This window comes from Cadophora gregata (assembly GCF_030347475.1).
Source record: "Cadophora gregata isolate MNR1 chromosome Unknown scaffold_11, whole genome shotgun sequence".
NCBI lineage: Eukaryota > Fungi > Ascomycota > Leotiomycetes > Helotiales > Ploettnerulaceae > Cadophora > Cadophora gregata.
Window position 1 is genome coordinate 624,349 of NW_026695934.1, and position 23,280 is coordinate 647,628.

General features: G+C 48.6%; 8 protein-coding genes across 9 annotated transcripts; 4 read left to right on the forward strand and 4 right to left on the reverse strand.

Moving 5' to 3' along the window:
• Positions 1-311: 311 nt before the first annotated feature.
• Positions 312-4,086, reverse strand: ONS95_002298 (uncharacterized protein). The gene is made up of 3 exons (XM_058495549.1): positions 3,184-4,086; positions 1,871-3,076; positions 312-1,804 (listed from the first exon to the last, which is right to left on the reverse strand). The coding sequence occupies exons 2-3, from the start codon at positions 2,051-2,053 to the stop codon at positions 542-544; spliced, it is 1,446 nt and encodes a 481-aa protein (XP_058354277.1). The 5' UTR covers positions 2,054-3,076; positions 3,184-4,086; the 3' UTR covers positions 312-541.
• Positions 4,087-4,959: 873 nt separating this feature from the next.
• On the forward strand, positions 4,960-8,450 carry ONS95_002299 (uncharacterized protein). Its single transcript, XM_058495550.1, has 2 exons — positions 4,960-6,445; positions 6,494-8,450. The coding sequence occupies exons 1-2, from the start codon at positions 6,093-6,095 to the stop codon at positions 7,920-7,922; spliced, it is 1,782 nt and encodes a 593-aa protein (XP_058354278.1). The 5' UTR covers positions 4,960-6,092; the 3' UTR covers positions 7,923-8,450.
• A 280-nt stretch (positions 8,451-8,730) lies between these two features.
• Positions 8,731-10,145, reverse strand: ONS95_002300 (uncharacterized protein). 2 transcript variants are annotated; one of them, XM_058495551.1, is made up of 4 exons: positions 10,089-10,145; positions 9,685-9,764; positions 8,887-9,627; positions 8,731-8,828 (listed from the first exon to the last, which is right to left on the reverse strand). In XM_058495551.1, the coding sequence occupies exons 1-3, from the start codon at positions 10,108-10,110 to the stop codon at positions 8,932-8,934; spliced, it is 798 nt and encodes a 265-aa protein (XP_058354279.1). In that variant the 5' UTR covers positions 10,111-10,145; the 3' UTR covers positions 8,731-8,828; positions 8,887-8,931. The 2 variants fall into 2 exon arrangements, with proteins under 2 accessions (XP_058354279.1, XP_058354280.1); XM_058495552.1 differs by having other exon boundaries at positions 9,685-10,039.
• Positions 10,146-11,170: 1,025 nt separating this feature from the next.
• ONS95_002301 (uncharacterized protein) lies at positions 11,171-12,659 on the forward strand. Its single transcript, XM_058495553.1, has one exon. The coding sequence runs from the start codon at positions 11,222-11,224 to the stop codon at positions 12,581-12,583; it is 1,362 nt and encodes a 453-aa protein (XP_058354281.1). The 5' UTR covers positions 11,171-11,221; the 3' UTR covers positions 12,584-12,659.
• A 1,465-nt stretch (positions 12,660-14,124) lies between these two features.
• Positions 14,125-14,701, reverse strand: RPB11 (DNA-directed RNA polymerase II core subunit; the record flags this gene model as incomplete). The annotated part of the gene is made up of 3 exons (XM_058495554.1): positions 14,125-14,417; positions 14,484-14,542; positions 14,685-14,701. The coding sequence occupies 3 exons, from the start codon at positions 14,699-14,701 to the stop codon at positions 14,125-14,127; spliced, it is 369 nt and encodes a 122-aa protein (XP_058354282.1).
• A 616-nt stretch (positions 14,702-15,317) lies between these two features.
• Positions 15,318-16,385, forward strand: ONS95_002303 (uncharacterized protein; the record flags this gene model as incomplete). Its single annotated transcript, XM_058495555.1, has 1 exon — positions 15,318-16,385. The coding sequence occupies one exon, from the start codon at positions 15,318-15,320 to the stop codon at positions 16,383-16,385; it is 1,068 nt and encodes a 355-aa protein (XP_058354283.1).
• Positions 16,386-17,893: 1,508 nt separating this feature from the next.
• Positions 17,894-18,463, reverse strand: ONS95_002304 (uncharacterized protein; the record flags this gene model as incomplete). Its single annotated transcript, XM_058495556.1, has 1 exon — positions 17,894-18,463. The coding sequence occupies one exon, from the start codon at positions 18,461-18,463 to the stop codon at positions 17,894-17,896; it is 570 nt and encodes a 189-aa protein (XP_058354284.1).
• Positions 18,464-21,603: 3,140 nt separating this feature from the next.
• On the forward strand, positions 21,604-22,931 carry ONS95_002305 (uncharacterized protein). Its single transcript, XM_058495557.1, has one exon. It carries the CDS (start codon positions 21,613-21,615, stop codon positions 22,276-22,278), a length of 666 nt encoding a protein of 221 aa, XP_058354285.1. The 5' UTR covers positions 21,604-21,612; the 3' UTR covers positions 22,279-22,931.
• The last annotated feature ends 349 nt before the right edge of the window (positions 22,932-23,280 follow it).

Here is a 23,280-nt window from a genome sequence, read left to right on the forward strand (position 1 = left end):
GTACCCAAACCCTGGAAAATTCGTGTTTCGTTTGGCAGTTGAGGGGAAGACGTGAGCAAAGCGACAAAGGGGTGCCGACCGGCAATAACGCAGCTGGATATAGAACAACAAACATAATAATTTACTCTCTGCTGTTTAAGTCTTCTAGACCCGAGTAAAACTTTATTTACGAAATAGAGGTAGACTCCGAGGGATTTCATAGTAACAAACCTGAAGGAAGGCCAATATGAGATAGCGATTTAAGACGGAAGGACTACAAGAAGGGCAGGAAAGGGTCATACAACAGAGAAGTGCATGGCGCCGTGGAAATCATGTTGCCATGGCTGCTCAGATTTTGAATTTGTACTCTAAGTTCTCATCTGTTCCTCATTGCGGGCAAGATGTGTGTTTGTATATCTACCAGATGGACGGCCATCCTGCCTATCCAATTACATACATGTATGAAAGTCGTCCAAGAACTAGAGTCCTAAACGCCTGCAGTGCTTCTATAGGATAGATATACAAATTAATTTCTCCAGATTCGATCTCGTTCCTCTTCCAATCACAGCTGAAATATCTCATAGCTACACCTTTCACTTCCTCGAGACAAACCAACATCATCCAGCCCATAAGCAAGACCGGTCCATACCCCTCCAAAAATGATAACATAATCAATCTGGTTAGGGTGCGGGGAGTCAAAAGTAGGATCCATAAGTCTCACCTCAGGCCGCTTAGCTGCTGGAGCCGCTCTTCTCAACTGCAGGACTTTCTTCTTCTTCCCAATCAGAACAGGGCACCCTTCTGGCCTATCTGACCTGTGATTTAGACGCTCTATACCGCCTGGTATGAGTTTCTCCCGGGAATTACCAGCTTTATTTCGAAACAGGAGACATTTGGGACAGATGTAGCAATTATCTTCCAGCGAACGCTCACTCGAGTCGAGGCAGTCTAAATGTCGCCATGTATAACAGTCTGAACAGAACAACCCCTTACCGCTGTTCCTGCTGCCACAGCAAGGAATCGAAACGCCGAGGTGGTGGATAGCTATGTTTGGAAGTTGCGGGAGTGAGGAGTAATAATGCTTCTCGATCGTAAAGGAGGCTTGGGCACAAGCAACGATATCGGAAGGGGCGATTTTGTTGAATATCATGGTAAAAACTTCCGGGGGAAGCACAGCATTGAAGACCTCCCGAGTTGCAAGACTCTTCTTAATATCAGTAGAAGTGAGCAAGTAGGAAAGTATGCGGAATCCGGGCGAACAGTCCGTTGCGGACGAATTTCTGATTAATGGAAATGCTGTTGAGCACTTTGTCGAGTCCGATGAGACTTGGACGAAAGAAATGTCACATAGCGACATTAAGATACAATTCACTCCATCTACTCGTCCTTCCAGGTCACCGAGAAACTCCCTCGCTCGTGACACAGCAGCTGATATAGACGATGATGGGCCGAGACCCTCACAAATGACGACCAGGAATCCATGAAACCAGTAGATATCCGTAGGAGGACTGTCCCAGGCTGGAAAAGACTTAATTCGTAGGGGTAGATCCGCAATCTCGCTTTCAGAAGATATCTCAAAGTCCCAAGCGGCAAGACGCAAGAATGCAATACACAGTCTGCGAAAAAGGGTCGATGAAGGATATTGCCAGAGCGTGCGGTCATCAAGGAAAAACCGCCATTGGTATACGAAGTCCGTGAACATGCGATGTTGAAGCTCGTTCATAGCGGTCGGTTGACCAACTTCTATATCCCAAAGGTCATATTCTCCGTCTGCCTGCAACGAACCTTGCTCTGGGAACGTGTCGAGAAGTGGGTTGCTTCCATTCTGTAGCAAAGCGTCAATGCTCATGTCCGAAGCTTGATTGATTGTGTCCAAGCTGAGAGTTCTCACAGTCAGGTATACTCCTTGCCCATCTTCGCTGTTCTGACGGTGAGTATGGAATGAAACAGTCAAGGTGCTTGATTGCAGGTTGATTGTATAGACGTAGCTCAGCTTGTCCCGAAGTGGCAACGGAAATGGGATAGGCGTCGATATATCTGGTATCTTTCTACCCTCTTGCAAAGATTTCATCATCGAATACGTCAATCTATCACCGGGCTCGCCGATACGATCAGGTCTTCCACGGCGGATTTGAAACCATTCGCCTTAAAATTAAATTACGAGTTAGCCAAGGAAGGAAAGATCGAAAATGAGATGAATGAAAGAAAGACCACGGACCTTCTCTACACACATTCCAAAATCCTCGAGTGACCATAGTGGCAGTGTGGAGTGTAGACGCAAATACCAAATGTTTACTATACCATCGAGAGGTCTAACAAGGCTACTTCAAGGGTGTGTGGTTCATGATACTACTAGCCGGCCTCCATGTCCACGCGAGTTTGCTTATCGATTATCGCCAGGGATAGCGGATGAAAACAGATCCCTGCGGCGGGAAAGTCCCGAATTGGATTTCCGTCTTACCCATCCAAAGTCCATTCCCCTGAATCAACTGCAGGGAGAGCCAAAAATGGATATTTCACACCACGGCAGAACCCGAAAAAGAATCCCAAGGCGAAACGCCTGCGTCAGTGATTGCAGAAGTTCCAAAAACAAACCCTGCATCAAGGTCCCTTATCAAGAATAGTCATCACATGATCTCAGAACTCTCACAAAGCGCCACGGACCAAGCAGCCGCTCCGGCTAAGCGGGCGGCGAGCGGGCGGGAACGATTTCAGGGGCAGGAAGCACTCCTATCCAATCGACCCCTTTTCTTACGCACTCATCCCACCACAGAAAGGAAAGCGTGTCGCTGCCTCACAAATGCTTAAGTCAGAATAATGGTTGGATTGGATGAACTCAGGATCTGTCAAATCGAGAGATCGGAGTAAGATCTATTCGTGACGGCGAATCAGGGCGTGTAGCCGTGGCTTGTTTCGACGGGAGTTGTTAACATTTCACGGCAGTCATGTATGATGGGGCGTCATCTTATGACGGTGTTTGTACCGCTGGTTCTTTTGTCATTGTGACGATTGGAGCGCTGGTGGGTGATGCATGCGGAAGACAGAAGACTCTTCTTAGGTAGGGTTGTTTCGTTTCGCTTTGTCTCGTGCTGCTGCGCTAGATGTTGTTTTTCGTAAGAAGACGACTCAGGAGCAATTGAGTGAGGGGTTGAGGACTTGACAAGTCGACTATCATTGTCGATCGGGAGGTCTGGAATCACTTGCCATTTTCGACCAAGCCGACCGGGTGGCTTCAGTCCTCGATCTCTTTTGAAGATCCCCCTCACGTTCCGAGTGCATGATGACATGTAGGCTTCTGGCCAGCTCTCGGATGAAAAGACGTCGAATTGTCGCACCGAGTGATGTCCAAGGCCAGACCAATAGACCCTCCTTCACATGCATTTCTCCCGACTTATGCATGGTTTATGAAGACTCTGTGCAGGCTCTTCAGCTGGGCTTCTCCACCACTGCAGTGCACTGCAAGCACTCCACTCCTGCAGTACAGTAGCCTAGATAAAGCAGGATAAGTAGCCGTAGGGTTGATCAAATCACTGACTGCCAACTTGCCAGGTGCCTAGCTAGCCTGAACTCAACATTCCACCTTTTTAGCTCGTGGGTTCCAGCGGATAGGCTTCCTGATCAGCACCTAGCAAAGTTTAAAGGCACGCCAGTGCTGTACATCCCAGTAGATTAGGCAAAACTAAACGTGTTCTAGGCAAAGTGCCAGGAACGTCCGGACGGTCGGTTCAGGAACGCTCCTCGCTCGCTGGGTTCTGGGGGGAAAGGGTGGGGTGACATGGCAAGGGCATCTTTTCTCAACTTTCCCGCCCGACGGCGCAGATTCCTTGACGTCCGCAAGGAGAGAGTTGGGCAGATAAGGAGGGAGCGAATGCAGGTTCCGTACGAAATCGTTATCGGGATCCGATTCGAGGATAGAGATGCAGGTCTTCGTGGCCTCGTTTCATGGCTTCATGGGTTGAGGGAAAAGCCTGGAGAGGGGTTGCTTTGCTTGTTCTGAATCACCTCCTGGTGCCTCGGCTGGGTGAAGGGATAGGAAATACGATAGAAGGGCACAGAAGAGTCCGTACTGGAATTGCAGTTTGAGTTGTGTGGCCTGTGTTCAGTCAGGTGAGAAATTGTTGTTCAGCCCTTTCATCCTTCAGTGGAGTTCTAATCTTCCTGCCCGTGACCCTGTGTAGGAAGAGAAATTGTCGTAGTCTGAGAATGGAATTAACTACTTGTAAATAGATCGGTAAGGTCAATCAAATTTCTGAGACCCCTTGGAGGCCGTAATACAGATTTCTCATGACTAAAAGGCCTTCTACTGGTCTTCTTTTTCGAGGTGGTCGGAGATCTGTTCTTGGATTTGTACCTGCAGGAGTACCCTGAGATGAGGTAATCACTACATGTACAGAGTTGCAGTGCATCGGGCATGTACCACTCGAGAGTTCACGGAACGCCAGAGATAGGTAATACTGCAACCGATCTTATGGATATTCTGTACTGCGCTGTACTCCTTCGGACAGAACTATCCTGATTTGTGTATCCCACTTTCCTTCCTTCAACAATACCAGATGATAATGGACACTGGAGTCTGAGGCACCGCATTGCAGTGACGATTCATGGAGGCAGAGCCCAGAAGCCTAACACTGCAACTCGCAAGGCCATCGTAAAATTTAAAGCCTTCGAAAAAGTATAATTGTGGTTGGCACTGGCAGATGCCGAACGAGGCATTATTATTTCCAGTGACGTGTGATTAGAATTGTTTCAACGTTTCGATCTTCAAGCCTGGACCATCCCATGCCAATGCAACTCGGTGCCCACCGACAAAATGTTTTGGCGGGTGAGTTCCCTGGCATGGTTCAACAACGATAAGGTGCATCCTTCGAAACAAGAAACAGCTCAGATCAGAACAGAACAGAAGACTGGGGATGCCGGAGAAAAGTTATATTAACTAACGCCACCCAGGAGTGCAGACAGCGCGACTTGGCTCGACCCTGGGCCTTTCTCCCAGACTGACTGGCTCGGTTGGCAGCGCGAAACACGCGGTCCGACATGGCTCCCGTCGGCTGCAGCCTCTCTTCGGACGACAACTTTGCTCTCCATCCAAACCCAGCAGCGACGACGGTGGCTTGCAGTAGCAGCGGTTGTCTCCCTGCAAAGATCCCTCTTCTCTTCCCGTGTCTCTGTCTCTGTCTCTGTCTCTGGCTGCAAGGTACGGCAGAAACTACCCTGGGTTATTCAGGTAGGTTGTTTGGATGTGCCCCTGGCCAAATACCTCATACCTCCGAGAAAGGGCTGTTCGTCCCATGTTTTGCCCCCTCGGCCCCTTCGTGTTGTGCGCCCGTGCGCCCCTCTGTTCAAGAACCGAGAAATGCGACTGCGAGCCAGCCGCCATGGCACTGCAGCCCTTCTCAGTTGTAGGTACGAAACAGTACAGTACTCCACAAAAGAAATAAGCTGGTAATGTCACTCACTGTCCCTGCCCCTGCATTCACTACTCTGCTCCCAAGCCAAAAGTGAAGTCCAAGCCCATATGCAGCCCAGCTGCCCAGCTGCAGCCCTTAGCGCCTTCTGCACAGGAGGAAGTCAATATCAAGTCAGGCTCAGGCCAAAATAGTGCGCCCGCCCTGCTAGGCCATGCCGCTGCCGCCCTCACCCTCACCTTCACCCGCCCGCCTGCCCGCCCGCCCTCAATGATAATATAAGGTCACCCTCCCTTCCTATTCTGCTTCAACTTCTCCTTTCTTGGCTTCCCACCGCGATTTCGTTCGATCTTCCTCTACCGCACCGCACTCGACGTGTTCCGATTCTCTGTACTTTCGTACTTCACACTCCTTGATTCAGTTCGGTCCGCTTGACTGACCAGCCGCCATTCCTTTGTCTGTTGATACGGACTATTTCCATTCCTTCAACGCAAAAATTTGAGTCAAAGAACTCCACACCACGCCAACACGTTTCCCAATCATTACTCGTTGAATCATTTCAGCTTAGACAGCTACACTCAGACAGTCCAGTCATTCCAACCGGCAGCAGCGACCACTTAGTATTCCTGGCGATACTCTCCCTTCGATCTCGACCTTCTTCTTCTCCGTACAAATACCTTCCAAGGATTTCTCCATTGTCCTGCAACCATGCAATTCTCAAAGGCTGCTCTCCTGGCCCTTTGTGCCGCGTCTGCTTCGGCATACTCTGCCAACAAGCGTACCTTTGCTGTCAACCATTTCTATGGCAAGGGTCCTCTGGTCATGGGCCGCATGGACCCCATTGTCAATCCTGGTGTTGCGTCTGGACATGTTCACGCAATCCAAGGTGGTAACGCGTTCGCCCTGACCATGACCGACGATCAGGCTCTCAAATCTACCTGCACCTCTTCCCGCGTCAAGAATGACAAGAGCAATTACTGGACTCCAGCTTTGTACTTTCAAGACCCAAAGACCGGCAAGCTCGAGCCCGTCGAAATGTTCTACATGAATGTTTACTACTTGTGAGTGTTTCAAACATGCATTGCCGATCCCTGCTAACTTCAATCCAGCTTCGATGCTACCACTGATAAGATTGAGGCATTCCCTGAGGGACTTCGAATTTTCACTGGAAACCCAAGTCTTCGTACACCTCCTGCCACTGGTGGAGAGCAGATCACCGACCACTCTGATGGTGCTATCCAACCAATCCAATGGACCTGCCCTCGCTCCAACGACAATGCTCCTCTCTACCCAACCAACTCCAATGGTCGCAGCGGTGTTGGTATTCAAGACCCAGGTAATGGAGGATCGGGTACCGGTTTCCCAGACAAGAACTGCGATGGTTATGCTTCTCCTCTTCGCGCCGATATCCACCTTCCTTCTTGCTACAACCCAGCCAAGGGCGTCCAGAACTACAAGGAGAACATGGATTACCCTACCAATGGCAAATGCCCAGCCGGATGGAAGCACGTCCCACACATGTTCTATGAAGTCTACTGGAACACTCCCAAGTTCCAAGACCGCTGGACTCCAGGGCAAGGCAAGCAACCATTTGTTCTCTCCAATGGTGACCCTACAGGATACAGTCTCCACGCTGATTTCATCAATGGCTGGGAACCAGAGACGCTGCAGCAGATCATTGATAACTGTGATGCTGGAAGCTCTGGCATGGATAAATGCCCTGGTCTCATCGGTGGACTGAACGATCCCTCAACATCTTGCAACATTGAGAGCGCTATCGATGAGGTTATTGATGGTGTTTTGGACAAGCTTCCCGGAAACAACCCAATTGGTCAATGGGGTACGGATGCTGCGCCTGCTCCGGCTCCAGCCCCTGCACCTGTCGCAACTCCAATCGCTTCTCCTCCAGTTGTTTCTGCCCCAGATTCCAACCCTGAGGTAACTGCGCCAACCCAAGAGGCTACCTCAAAGGACGCTGCGCAACCCGTCGTTACACCAAAGCCAACCAAGATTGTTGCTCCCGCTGCCTCACCGCCTGCCGAAGTTTATACAATCTCGCCTGCTCCATCAGCGGCCTCAGCTCCAGATGTTGGTGGATCTAATACTATGATCACAAGTTACGTTACAGTCAGCGATGTACTTTGGACTACGGTTACTGCTCCTGGTCCGGCCGCTACTGATTCTTCACCTGTCGCTGCTGGCTGGTCTTACTCCGGCTGCTTTGGTGATACCAGAGATCGTGTCATGACCGGCATCAAGCTGGCGAATATTGGCAACCATGAAGTCACCAACACAAAGTGCGTTGCCTACTGTGACAGCAGGGGCTTCAGCATGGCTGGCACTGAGTACGGTGGACAATGCTTCTGCGCCAATGCTCTGACTCCAAGCACGCCTGTTGAGGAAAGCAAATGCGACATGCCTTGTGAGGGTGACGAGAGCCAAACATGTGGTGGAGGCATGGCTCTTAGCGTGTACGCAAAGGGCGGTTCCAAGAAGCGCGACAGACATCTCCGCCGCCATCTCCACCACCACTCTTAAATCTCACTCGAATCTCCCTACCTTGGACACCATACTCTACGCTCTATTTTTTGCCGAGCCAGAACCCATGGATACACCAGAAACACGAAGGAAACCTATACGCTACGTTCAATCAACAAATTTTTTTACTTCTATACAGCTATGCTGTTTTGGCGCAAGCCTATATTCTCAAAACAAAAGGGAAATCATTTACGGATGTTTTTACCACAGGGGATGTTTAAGGCTTGCTGGACATTGACTTCTCCATTCTCTCGTTCTCACTTCAATTCACTTCACTTCAATTTTCGCCTCGACTTGGTCTTTTTTTGTATGTATTTTAGGACTCACTCACTCGCATGGGTCGATTTGGGGTCGCATGGGATAGATAGACATGGGATGGCGGGCAGCGGGCGAAAGCAAGAATGGATGGATATCTCACATGAGAATGGAGAAAATGGAGAACTAGAAATTTCTTCTTGCAAAAGGCAATTCTTTTGCCGTTACGATCGTTATGACTGAGGAATGAAATGAAATGAATATGATGAAAATAGAAATAGCTTCGTCTTTGTATTGTGACTGAGGGAGTGAGTGTCTTTAGTGGTCATGTTCTTTGTTAGGATTAGACGTGTTTGAAGGGGTAGCTTGATGTGGCTTCCTTCGCTTGGAACGCTGTGTTGTGGATTACGTGCAATTGAGTCGGTAATGGTGTTCATTGATCGTTCTTCTAAAAGATTATGGTCATTGTGACACATTGGCAGGTAAGAGCGAGTACTTCTGACTGCACTACAGATGGACTGGACACCACTGAGACGTATTTTCAATCTGTTAGTTTGCGATGGACTCACTGGCTCCTTGGTTGCTCAACAACCTGATCGGTACTCAGAACTACACGAAGAGAGTTTTGGCAGGGGAAGATCATGTCCTTGTCTTTGGAACACAAGATGCTTAGAATCATGTACTTCTTTTCGACGGGTGGGATATATACCAGCCAACGGAGGCAAAGGTAGAGAGTTCTATGCAGAAGATCATCTCATGTACATCTCGTGTCCTCCACTCCATACCCTATCTCCTCATACCCCTCAACACCAAACTTCTCCCTCAGTTTTCTCATGTGCTCTTCCCCAAGCACAACCTCCCCATCCCCCCGAAACCACAACTCCACCTCCCCAAAATAATTCGGCTCCTCCTCCCCTCCCCCCACAGATCCAAACCCCAACCCCCTAAACAGCCCCAAACTCTTCTCATTCTCCTTCCCAATCTTCACCCTCAACCCCTCTAACTCCACCTTCCCCTCCTCAATAGGTGGGTTCTGAGCCTTTCCGTATTCGGAGAGGATGGAGGGGAGGTGCGTGGTGATGTAGGTTAGGAAGGCGAGGATGGTGCTGCGGCCGTGGCCTTTGCGGCGGTGGGTGCGCGTGGCGATCATTAGTTCGAGTTCGCCGGTTAGGGGGTGGGTTGAGGGGGATTGGGATGAAGATGGAGATGGTGAGGGGGAAGGGGAATGGGAGTGGGAGGGTGTGAGGAAGAGGTTGACGTCGCCGATTATGTGGGTTGGGGAATCGAACGCGCCCGGGGTGAGGGTCCGTGGTAGTGAGGATGACGATGAGGATGGGAGAGGGAGACAGGCGATGAATGTCAACTTGTCGGCGTCGGTGCGCCAGCTGCGTTGCATGGCGTATTCTTCTTCCAGGGTGAGTGGCTCGGAAGCTGTCTCTGCTTGGATTTGCTAGAAAGTACCATTGTTAGTGGAGTTTCTGGTAGGGAAGCGAATAAGAGAACCTACTTCATCTTTCATCCATTCGTGGTAGGTTGGTACATGGGAGGCCTTGTAAGGGACGAGTAGGATGGAGGAGGTTGATATTGCTGTGTTTGGGTGTCAGGACTGAATGGAATTAGAGGTGGAAACTTTGAGGAACGGAGATGGAGATTGTAAAATCTACACAAAGCCATGAGAGAAGTTGGAACAGGACAGCTTAAACAGCGCTTGGACTTTATATCATTGAGAACCAGCATTATAGACACGCATCAAGAAAAGCAAAGCGACATAGGAACTTGCAGAGTAATAACAGTGTTCTCTTAAAAAAAAAAAACTCTGGTAGAACAGAATCTAAAATTTTGAAGCAAATATTCTAATAAAACTACTACGGTTGATTACCAATTCCAAGAAACAGAAACATATCAACTGACCAGTGTTCTTGTTGATCAACATCTTGTTGACCTGATCCTCGTTGTGAAGGATGAAAGAGCAAGCAGGAACTTATGGAATTGTTCAGGCACACGACGTCGGCTTTCAGTGGATCCAAACCCACGTGATGCTCACTAGGAAATAGCAGTTTCATCTTCACATCGCTCTTCACGTCCTTAATTCTAATATCACAACTATAATTGGGACAATTGAGTGCATCGTCGACGAAATCAGGGGTGTGGTATTGTTCTGAGCTGACGCTCTTCTCAATCGCTCTGGATCTGGAAGTTCTCTTGTACTCGAACAGCGGTTTGCGTTTCCCTCCTGCAAACTGGAGAGGCATCTCAGTGTTGACGCTCCAAAGAGGAGATAAATACCATTATGTGACATGGAGGGAGCTTTCTCGAGAGATATTAGTAGCCCACAAGTACTGTACAATTTCCACTTCCAGATCAAGAGCTGAATCAGATTTTTTTCTCGTCGTAAATTTTTGGTATGCTTTTCTGGCTATCTTTGACGTTGATTTTGGCATGTGTCTACAGATCTTTTCGACAATTCGCATACCTAGTTTCTGTGTATGAGGAGGCAAGTTGAAATCATATTTCTATTCTGCTTCAGACTTGAGGCTTTAATTGCATCGCCGTCGACGGAGCTTCATGAGCAGCAAAGAGTCTTATTGAGCTCTGTTAATTGATGTCATCCCATCCCATACAAGATCTCTTTGCATTTTTCTCGGCTCATGTCAAATCGGGACGGATTTGTCAAGACAAGTGCTGGGAGGTGAAGCTCATCTTTCAGCAGCAGGCTTTCTGCCTTTCTTGAATGCTTCATTGCAATCAACTTTCCTCCAACTTTAGCTGGAGTTCTTGATGAGTTGCAATTCCATCTGTGAATTCTCCAATCTCTTCAATACTATGTGGTCCTCTCAGATCACCTCACTTGCTGTTTTCGATTCGAGCATAGTCAGAAGCTTCAAGTCTATCCTGAGTCTAAATCCCTTCAGGCCGTCTTAAAACTTACAGCACTTCAGTAACTCAATCCTCAGCCGATCCATCATCGTTTTCCAGACATCTCTTGAAACCAACTTTCAGGTATCTCACAACATTGCCGACCGTCACAGGTTCGATTGATCAAGATGCCGCCAAAGAGAACTCCAAACTGTTCTCCTCCCAAAACCACCACAGCAAAAGCAGCATCAAAGAAGAAACCTCCTCCACTCCCACCACCAAAGCCAGCCAAGACACGACGAGCACCTTCACGCTCACCTTCAGATCCTATTCCAGAATGGGACAAAGGGATATCCTCGCTCGCAGCTCGCGAACGAAAGCGCTTCAAGCTGTCCCGTGCATCTTTGCACGAAGAACTTGATCAAGACTACATTGCAAAGCAGGCAGAGAAGCTCATGGGGGAGAGCAAGAACAGTTGGGGAGTCCCAGAGGAGAGCCCAATCAAGGCCAGCAGGCGTCCAAAGCAGAAGTCTCGTGTTCTCAAGAGGGGCAGGAATGAGGAGGAGGATGCTTATATGGCGATGTTCAGAAGCATGATCCCGCAGCGACGAGAGGCGATACCCAACGACCTAGCAAAGACGCCATTTCTGAGAGTACCATTGGAGGTTCGGGAGAGTATTTACTCACACTTGTTGATCTACCCATCTCCTATTATGGTCAAGTCCAACTGGACGGCTATGGAGAGAAACGTCTTTGTTCGTCATGGTCATGCTATTATTTTGGTATGCAAACAACTCGCATTCGAGGCATCGAGCTTTCTCTTCCGCAACAACACCTTCCAATCTCTCGTCCGTGAGCCCCATATGAATTTTCCACTTCGCTTCGAAGAACCAGCCAGCCTTCCAACGTCCTTTCACTCCCTCTTCCGAAACATCATCATCGACTGTTCCAAGCCTTGCTGGAATCTTGAATGGTACGAAAAGGCTACCGAAGGACTCGCTACTCTCACCAAAGCAAGTCCCACCATCGATAAATTGACCTTGCTTGTTGTCCCACAACGAGTGGGGATGTCACACACTGCACTGGGCATGGAAGTCAGTCCTGTCACTTTCGCAGACTTCATGTGGTATCCAGGTGCATTCATGAAAGCAGTCCGGGCACTGGCTCCGAAGACGTTTAAGATCGTGGTCAAAAAACCTGGTAAGAAGAAATTGGGCATTGAAATCGATTTGACCTATCTTCGAGTCGGCACAGTGGAGGACAATCAACTTGCCAATGAGGAAACGTTGAGACTCAGGGAAATACGGGCGAGAGCTATGAATGATGAGTTGAGAACTTTGAAAGAAAGATTCGAGGAGGTGTTTGAGGATGACGATTGGGCTGTTCGAGAGGGAAAGTGCATGTTGATTTCTGCTGGTAATGGAAGGAGAGGCCAGAACGATCTCCAAGGTTTAGCAGGTTTTGGGGGAAGCGCTTCAGGAGTTTCTGATACTACTGCACGTCACACTTCGAGGGAGAGGAGTGAGTCCGAGGAGAGATGGGCTTATTGACCCCCAAAATGCAAGGTGCCGACTACATGGTTGGTGGCAGATGGATTCTGAATTTGTTTTCCGAGAATGCCGTTTCTACCTTTTGCCCGACTTGATCGAGATTCCACCACTTTATACCGCATATTATTATAGTCTGCTAGAAAATCTTCACATCCAAAGGGATATTTACATGTGGATTTATCCAATTTGAAAGTTTGCCACCACTATAGTGCAACACAGCCCGACCACAGTTCTCCATAGAACAGCTATATTTCAGATATTGATCTCTTATCTCTTGCACCAAAGAATTCAATGTCACCTGAAAAGAGTCTAACTCAACCGTGTGCGGTTCATTCAAGGATCTAAGGTAGTAGAGTCCACAACTATCGGTTCGTCTACTGCTGGAAGGCTCTTGGTAGCGAGGATATAGGCCACAACTTGGGCAAATAAGCACCTAAGATTATGAAGATTATGATGATTATGACGACAGCTCGAGAAGAATCCAGGTCAATTAATCTCTCTTTCATGGGTACTAGCAGACCTATGCTGATCTGAGAAATGTAGGGTTTATTTTGTAGTTTCGCTTAAATTTGGTAGCCAATACGAGGATCGTGAGGTCAAAAAGTTCACAGCATTTCATAGATGTGATGGCGTGTCCCAGCTCAAAACAATATTGGGCAATTGGAATGACTTTCGGATCATCCAGCGTCCCAAATGAGCTCAACTTCGTCGTTTCACATGAGAATATTGTGGAGTATGTCCAAGGATTTGTCTAAAGCGAGGACGACCTCGTTCGGATGCCACAAAATATGCAGCCAGAACCTGAAAACATACGGGACCTCATACGACACCGGAAATGGAACAGTTCAAGCTACCGTATCGTGGCCAAAGCCCTCAGAGGTACGATAGGGCCCGTTGATTATGAAGAAATGGAGGACAAGATCATGAAAGTATTGAGATCGGATCGTGTTGTCTCAAGTAAAAGGAAAATGAAAAATCAAGATGCCTTCGAACAATTAGAGATGAAAGTGCAACTGCTCAAGATCTGGCTCATGAAGGCAACCGGAGATCATCTGAGGAGATTGGGCTCAAGTCTTTGACAACCAAGCGTGGAATATGGAGAGTATCAACATTGACACCCCCCAGATTCTGGAGATTCTTTGAAGGATAGGGTAGTACATCCGTGCAGGGTCCGAATGGACAAAGAGCAAGTTTTGGCGCGGCAAATGGCAGATACCACGGAATTGTACAGCTATTGCATGGCTTCAGAAGAGCATAAAGCAGCAGAGCATGAAGCAGGCAACAAATAACCATAACGCACCGAGTATCCAATAGACACTTGTCCCTAATCACTGAATCAACAAGACCCTCTACTACGATGGATTTCCACAGAGTCCCACAAACCATCACAATACAAGTGCTGAACTTTTTGCTTGCGTTGTGAAGGTCTACGCGAGCCTAGCAGTTATTTTCCATTACCCAAACGCCAATAAATGCTGGCATATCCCAAGCCATTACCAAAACGCCATCCATACACTTTCATAAAACCTCATCCCAGATGCTTATTTATCAGCCATATCTCCCGTTACCATCTTCCGCAACTCGTACTCCTTCGTGAACTCCCGACTCAAAATCTCCATATCTCCCACCAATGCCTTGCAGCAGTTTACGAGCGCTTCTTTCGGTGAAATGGTACCATCAGTCTGTATCCGGAGCTCGAACTTTGCGAAGAGGGGATGTGGAATCTTGTAGCCAGCGAAGGTGACGTGGGGATCTTTGAGGAGGTGGGCACGGAGGATGTTCGCGAGAGTGTGGTCTTCTTTGTTGAATGTGAAGACGGAGCTATCGGCAGTACCTGTGGCAATCAGTTGCTCTGTTCCGTGCTATTGATTGGGTCCAAGAGGTATGCAGGATCGCGTACGGGTATCTGGTTCTTCCGAGACTTTCTTCTCCCCATCCTGCAACAGGAACAGCTCGAATCTGTCGCAAGTATTAGCCTCCCCTTCTTACAACAGGTGGCACGCCCCTCTGCATATCTTTCTCGATGGTTTTATTCTCCATGGGATACTCCGCCCGCTAAAGGGTAGTGGTGGCATGCGCCGAAGAAATTGAGGCAACAAACCTATCGGGGGCATTCATCTTTGCGACCTAGAATACAGAGCTTTTTGAGGATATTTCTGCCAGATTTTCGAGCGCGCTGATAAAGCTTCGAAGATCTAGTACAGATCGAAAGAGCTCGTTCGTGGAGTCAAAGTCGAAGTTGTTGTCGCGATTTGCAGGTGGACTTGACTCCCGTTCAGTTGACAAAGGCTTTCGAATGAAAGGCTGGGGCTCTGCGGGAGCGCTAGTCTCAAAATGGTTGGTCCTTCCGAAGCGAAGCTAATGGCGGGGTAATGGAAGCAAACTTCAGCGCCGATACTAGGATGAAGTTTGTTGACTAAAGGAATCGGTATTTCGGTAATAGCATCAACAGAGGTTGAGTGACTCTCTGCTCTTCTTCCACTTGGTCTATTTCATTTCTCTTAATTATTTGCGACATAGCCGAACTCACTTCTCCTCAACATTTAGCTGCATTCGTATATTTACGTCGAGTGCCCGACAAGTTCCTGGCTTCTGCAATCGTGGGCCAAAGCAGATTGAATGCCAGCTTGTTAGGTCTTACACCGGCTAAATGCTGACTTAAAGCTCCATCTCCATACATATTTCTCTCTCTCTCAGACTTCTCTAGTACTTCAGCTTCTCCATCACGCTCATCATGTCCCTCACTCACATGGAATCCCTCAAGTCCCACTGCCCCTGGGCACAAATTCCTCTAATAGTCTCCGCACCAATGCGTCTCATAGCAACATGTCCCCTTGCCACAGCCGTCACTCGAGCAGGAGGTCTAGGATTCCTCGGCGCTGGAACAGATGTCAGCACGCTTTCATCCCTTCTCGAAGAAGCAACAGCCTCCTTCCAAAAGGCCCCACTTCCAAATACACCCGACGGAATCCTTCCAATTGGTGTTGGATTCATCTGCTGGGGAGCCGATCTTTCAGTCACCCTTTCAGTCATCGAAGCCGCTCCACTGAAACCAGCAGCAGCATGGCTCTTTGCTCCTCAAGATTCGAAAGAATTGCTTTCCTGGACGGAAGGAATCCGGAAGGCGAGCAACGGGAAGACGAAGATCTGGATTCAGGTCGGAACAGTTGCCTCGAGTCTCGATGTAGCTAAAAGCTGCAAACCAGATGTTCTGGTCATTCAAGGCGCGGATGCCGGTGGTCACGGCCTTGTACAATCCAGTTCCATTATTACTCTATTGCCAGAATGCGCGGACGCACTATCTCATGAGGGACATGGGCATATCCCCCTTATTGCAACGGGAGGTATCATGGATGGGAGAGGTGTAGCTGCTGCATTGACGCTGGGAGCGAGTGGTGTGTGTATGGGAACTAGATTCCTTGCCAGCCCAGAAGCTGTGATCAGTAATGGCTATCGAAATGCGGTCGTTCAAGCGAGTGATGGTGGTGTGACCACTGCAAGAACAACAGTCTACGATAAAGTCCGCGGTACCTATGGTTGGCCAGAGAGCTACAATGCTCGTGGAGTTCTAAACCAGAGTTTTTGGGATAGCCAGAAAGGCATGTCGGAGGAGGAAAATACAAAGCTTTATACTGAAGCAATCAAGATGGGGGATGAGGGCTGGGGTGAGAAGGGAAGAATGACCACTTATGCAGGAACAGGCGTGGGATTGGTTAAGAAGGTCATGCCGGCTGGTGAGATTGTTCAAGAGGTATTGAAGGACTCTTTAGACAGATTGGCCAACGTCAGGAGTCAATTCTGAAATGACGTATGGATATCAAATCACGGACAAACTTATAAACTTGCTTTCACTGCAAGTGCCATAAGTAAAACGGTCGTCGTACCATAAAAGAAATGGGTGACATGGAAAAGAAACGGAATAAGCAGATAACATTGAAGGAAAAGAAAAGGAGACTCGGAAAAATAGTTGTTGATGTGCTGCAGCCAGCTCGCCTGGTAGCTTGCAAACAGAGACTTTCTGATTATAGGATTCTCAACTTCGATCTCAAGCTGATTAGAAGCTTTGCGCTCATTTCCGAACCATCCACAAACGACATTGTCAAGCTTCCAAAACTTCAAGAAAATCATCTCGCAGTTCTCTCTCAGCACTGTACACCCGCCACTCGGAAGCGGGAACCACACATCCATGCACAAGTCCCCCACACCTCAGCACAACTCGCATAAACTTGCACAACTCGGCACCCCAAAACACCCGAGCAATCAAGAAAATGCGGGATTCGGACTTTACGGCGGAGGAATGACAGGAAAAGAGACCTGAAATGACACTGAGACCCACTTGGAATGCGTTGCTTATGGCAGCCGAGCTGGGAAATCCAATACAATCCCGGAGATCGGAATCGGAAATGTCGATCGGTGTGGAATGGAGTATATAAAGGTTGTTTCCCTTTTGTATGATTGATGTTGTGTGGTGGTGCTTTTAGTTCTTACATTTTGACTTGTTGTGGTAGCCGTTTCAGGCCATTCAGCTCAGCCTTGTGCTCTGACATCTTCAGCTTCACTTCGTGAGGTCAGCTTCTACAAAATACACATGCACTGCAACAATTCATACGGCAGAAGTGGAGGGCGAAGCAAGGCGAGGTAAGTTGGTAAGTTGAATGGTGGCAGAAGTCTGTTCATAGCATGGCTTGAATATGCCATTATCTATCCTTATGTCTGTCTGTTGGTTGGATGATACCACTCTTTATCCCATTCTCTCACCCGCTCTAACTCCAGAGAATTTCTATTCCATTTCAGAAAGGAAAAAGCCAGCAACCCTTGGAGGAGGAAAGGAGATATCCGTCCATCGATCGGTCGATACACCTTGTCCATAGCACAGCAATTGAGACACGGGAAGATGGACGAGGAAAGTGTACGCCAGACAAACAGATCCACCAGACACGCACAACAACGAATCGAGATACCAATATAGAGAGAGTCGAAGTCGATTCTGGAACGAAGCCATGAGCGTCATCTCTCGAGACCGGCTGCAAAGGAGCAACGAGCGAGAGCCAACACCAAAACGCCTTACGTGTGGGGTATGAAATCTGCGGACAATATGCTGATCCGAATATTTACAAGGAAAGAAGCAGGCCAGAAAAGGCTCGGATGTTCAAGGCGAAGAGTTTCGTATCGCTCGATGAACTGGATGTCGCGGAACAAAGAGGAGGGACGAAGATCGTTGCATATGGTTGACGGTCAATTGTTTCGATCTGGGAGACTGTCAGTGACAAAACACGAGAATTAGGGATGATTGGACGTACCGGTCGTTTCTCACTTGCCGGGCACAGCCTTATGGTCACCGCTACCATCATTGATAGTGCCTCCGACCTTCTGCGATATTCCGAAGCCGATTCCGAGAGCAATGCCCAAGATCGCGAGAACGATAGCAGCGATGATCATGGCCTTGTACGTCTTCTTCAGGCCAGCCCAGCATCCACAACGAGAACGCTGAAGCTTCGCAGCCTTCCTCTGTTGCTTCATATGGGTCCGTCCAGGCCACGCAGAATCCACCTTGCTGCACGCGGTGGTGAGGAGACCCGTTTTCGATACAGATACTTGCGTCTTCTGTTCCGTCAAGCCCTGTGCTTCGAGATCCGTGTTGTACATGTCGCGGTCTGTCAATGCGTTTGTGTAGGTTGTCTCGATTGTCTTCTCATTGGTGGCTGTGCCGGGAGGGGTAAGGGAATGCGTCGAGTCGACATCGTGGATTGTGGATAGTTGTTGAGCAGAGGTTTGTCTGCTTGGGGATGGTCGATTGATCGTGAGGACTTTGCCATTCGACTTCTCTGGCATGGCGTCGCTGGTGCTAACGACCACGTTCTTTTCCTCGAATCCCGACATGATTATTACTTTGCTGCGAGGCTGCGGTGGAAAATTGGTGAATTGATGTAGGTTGGGAGCCGGTTGTTGAGGTGGATGTGCTTGCGAGTTCGAATCTCGGTGGAGAAGGAACGAAACAGGTCGAGTTTGGATAGCACCAAGTCTTAATTGATGACGATTCGGTATTCGGCAGATGTTCCCAATGTCGTGAGAATTGTTCCAGCAGAAATCAATGCGTTATCACGTCGCTGAAGTCGGCGAGGGTAGGCGGAAAGTCGGTCGTACGCTGCGCTGGCTGCAGGTGTTACAGTCAGATGAAGGCGGGATTGGTCGACACTTTTCTCTTCTCCAGGTCCAATGCAGTAACAGTAAAGTCCTGAATGAACAGTGCAATTGGACAACGCGCGTAGCTTGTCGTCTGGGTGGATTGAGAAAGGAGTGAAGGACGGCGAGAGGCGAGAGGTGCGGTCGAGTGCAGAAGAAGAGAGAGCTCGTGGTTTTGCCCAACGCACCTTGATGCAATCTCGCGGGTGTCTCAACTCTACTCTCAGATCCTATCTCGCTTATGGTATGCGCCGGGATCTGCTCCTCCTTTAACTCAAACTAAATTGGCAGACGGAAGCTAAAACAACTAAACGTCTGAATAAGAGTCGTGATCAAAGTTTGAGATGCGTGATGATTTAGGTTGGTATGAATAGCGGGTCGAGGAATTGATGCTGCAGTATTTCCTTTTCAAGACCGTGAAACAATACAAGACGATATTATTGCTCTTCCCACTTGCTTGCTGCTGCCCAAGACACAACCAAGAACGCCTCCGCGAGATACAGATTAATGTCCATGCTTGTCTGCGGATAATGCCCCAGCCATCGACCCCATCCGTCCCATACTGTAGACACCATGCCATCCAATGCTTCCATCCACACCATCCCAGGCCTTCTCCCAGCCCACCAGGTCTATCCAGTGGTCCGCATCGCTGGGAAGCTACAAGTGCAGCACCAAACCAAGGTGGCCGGCGAAATGGAGGCGAATTTCAATAATTGAATACAGCCAGCGGCCATCCAGGCCTGCTGTGCTACGTACAAAACCAGAGCTCTCTCTGCACGAAGGACGACGTTCTGCTCAACGGGAAACACCGTTCAAGTGTGTCTCTAGCTCTAGAGCCAAAAGTGTGCTGCTTGTCCGTGTCCAGATGCATTACTGAGACCCAGTAAAAATCGCCTGGGTCTCCTCCACATGCACCATGAGTGGGCATGTTGCGAGTCCACAATCAAGACTAATTTTCCGTATGAGGGGTGCAAGTCAGGAGATGCCCCTTTTGGCAGCACTGACTCGAGCCATTTCCATCTCCAAACGATTGCCAGCGAGCCGATTGATGAGAGTCAGTTCTCCATCATCAGCTGCAAGAAACTCATGGCATCGAACGATCAAAGCACAGATAGATTTCAATCAATAGCCTCAAGCCGGCTCAGCGCCGAAGTTCTAGCACACCAACACCAAAAAAACATCTTTCGTCCACTCCCCCGGCCCATTATTATTCCATCACGACCTTAGCAAGGCACCCTCGACACCGCACACCAGTCTGCAGAAAGCAAGCCAGATAAAGTTTGCCGCCAGACCTGCCCTTGCGTGGCCCGCTAAACCGTATCAATCCATAGGCCGGGAAGAAAGCAACACCAACGCCATGGGCGATGCCACCACCTTTCACCAACATGGCTAAGCGGCCGGTCCAGAGTTCTGTAGTCTTCCTTCTAGCCTGAAGTCAAGTCCTCTGGGGTCGGGAGTTTGGCTAGGAACCGTTAAACCATCCATCTCAAGCCTTCGTCTCAAGTTCAGGCAAGACATCCGGTTCAGCTTTCATCGTGAGGCTTTTATTTCTGTTCCTTGCCTGCCTCGCTTCATGCAGTTGGAATTCAGCTTGGAATTCAAGAACGGAAGGTAGGAGGAGGGGCAGAACCGACAGAAAAGCTCGCTAGCACAGATACCAAAGGAGAAGGATACTTGCATGTGCATGAGATCCTATATATGACGATAACCCGAGGTGGCAAAAATGTACAACAGCTCATCTGGGATAGGCCAGACCGAGCTTGATGCACTTCGTTTCTCGCGCTGGCACTGGCACTGGTATTCGTGCGCCGTCCAGGAAGAAGGCCCGGTTTTGGGAGTTGCACCGCAGCCAAAACAACAAGCGAACATGCATCAATCCATTAAGGCCTGATAATTCACTGAGCTGCTTCATAGTAGTTCAGTGCTTCCTCGGCCCTGTTTCTCCTGGAAAGAGACGAACATGGTCGTGTACTCTGTGGGTCATTTTTGCGGACTTGTCCCGTCAATTGAGAATCTTAAGCGCTCCAGTCCTTCCCCGCCTCTGACTCCAGGCCGCGAACTCCTTGGAAAACAACCCAACCTAGTTTTGTCAGTTATTGAAACCCGTCAAACAATTATTGCAGGTAAACTGTAAGTCTGCTGATTTATTCCTCAACGGATGTGACTCTATGATTCCTTGCTAAGGTGCCTGAGCTGAACTCCGGTACGTCCTCGACCCGGGTGGCTTGTCCTGAGAAGAGGTGAAAAGGCGCATGAGATAGTACATGGGGGGACGCCCAATCTGTCGCCGCCCGCGACGTCTCTTTTTGGCTCGGCTAGCTGCTGGTGACATCTCTCGGATAGTCTAGAGAGTTTCCAATACGTTGTCATATGGTTTCTCTCCAAAAAAAGCTTCGACTCTTGGGTGGGAAGAGGTTCGGTGAAAGATAATAATAAATCATTCCCAGCCGGATCTGCCATGTCTCAACGTGCATTTCTGTCAATTCCCCACCAATCTTTGATGGAGGAGATAAATCGGGCACTCTGAATTATCTTCCTCCCACTTGAAAGGATCAACGGCCGATGTCTTTGTTCATTCATAGAGCGTCGCACCGAGCATAAAATAAATCGAACAATGCCTTGTCAGTGCTTACCCTGATACTAGATCTATATACGTATTGTTTTGTTCTCGATAATTTTAAAGGAACAAAGACTCAAGAAACACAAACCAGGACAAAAAGTACTTAAGAGACAATAGCATGGTCAAATTCGTTCCAAAGCCCGAAAAACTCTACCTCATTTATAAAACGTGAAAGTTGGTTCATCACATACAGTGTTTTTAAACAAACTACAGTATATCCCTCAAGATGCGTTCCTTCAATTCTGCTGGCTGGCTGGCACTGTTAGCATTAATTTCCATCGTATCATCCTACCCCCGATTGCCACTGAGAACTGGTGTAGATACAAGGGAATCATTCGATGAATATATCACACAAGTCAAGGACAAAGATATCTTAGACAAACGCTTGATATCCAGCACATGCAAAGGATTGAACATAAGCCTTTCACAGATAGCTACTCAGGCCAACAAACTCTGCGACGCGGCCATCTCCTCCATCAAGTCCAAGGACGACACCGAAGTCAAGCGCTTTGTCCATTTCTTCGGCCCTTTGAACGACAACGACAATGCTCGGGATCTTATCAGCTATCGCTACAACCTGATCAAAGAGACGCTCTTCAGCTTGACACTTAACCTCGTCTGTCTTCCCACACAAATCAAAGATGGCCGCCCAGGAGTCATAGCAGACGTCGAGTCAGCAGGACAAGGATCTCAAGCAACAGTACGTCTGTTCAAAGGATGGTTCGATCTTCCTGATACTGATACGTGTGGACCTGGGCTCTCAAAGGCGAGTGTCCTTGTCCATGAGTCCTCTCATGTTTTTGGGGCTACTGATAGAGGTCCTGATCAGGCTAACGATGCGTATCAGTACGGAGACTTCTCTGCTTCTGCGTTTGGAAAATGTACATTCTAAAGTGCTGGGATGTTGTGATTTCCACAGACTTAGAAATCAATATATAATATACTTCCATCTAGCAGCAAAACGATCAAATGCGCGTGAGTCTGAAGGTTGTCAAACCTGATCCTCGAACTCCACATTCCAGATAAGCCACAAAATCCACACCTGACATCTTTCTACATGTTGAGCTTGACTCTCGGACTCCTCGAGGTCAAGTGTAAGGACGCAAAACAACATGGCAGTATAGGAAGACGACAAGAGAGCTGTCAAGATCCGCTATCTTCTAGGTCGGCTGATTGTGGTGACATGCTTCTCTTCGAAGTTCTGGAAGGGCAGCTGGACTGTTGAAAGCACACTAGTGCTGCCCAGAGATGCAGCCTGCCGACTCTCAAATTCGACAGATCGATTTGCTATCTTATCTTCAGGCACTCACTCACAGCATTTTGTAGCGGGCAAGTCGGGCAAGCCGTTGAACTTCTAGGCTTGGGACACTGCTTTGGGAAGGTCCCTCTGCAGACGGGAGCGCTGGAATGCTGTGCAGCCCGCGGAGGCGTATTCGCTGCACACTGTGCAGATGTCTTGAGGGGTTACACAAGAGTTAAGGATTTGTTAAGAAGTGAGGGCTTGAGGTACAGCTTTATCCGGAAGATCTTGAGTCTTGACATGCGTTGGCGGTCTTGGGAGAGAGCTTCGCTTCGTGAGAGGACAGGGTCAGATAGATCACGTGTTGACATATCACTTTTTATCTCGATAAATTTCCATGGTCAAGTAAGTACTGGGTCCTGCTTGACTAGGAGGACAAATTTAGTAGCAACTGGCAGTTTGACATTCCAAGAACCGCGAACGAAGCTATCTGACTGTGCTCATTGATGTATTTCTTCAGGCACGTACCTACTGAGAAGAGATCTTGATCAGTGAGGTGTTGAAGCGCCTCACTCAGAGCGATGGCCTGAAATATCAATCTTATCTAGACGTTCATTTGCTGCCTTTATATTATACCACTCGAACATCCATCCA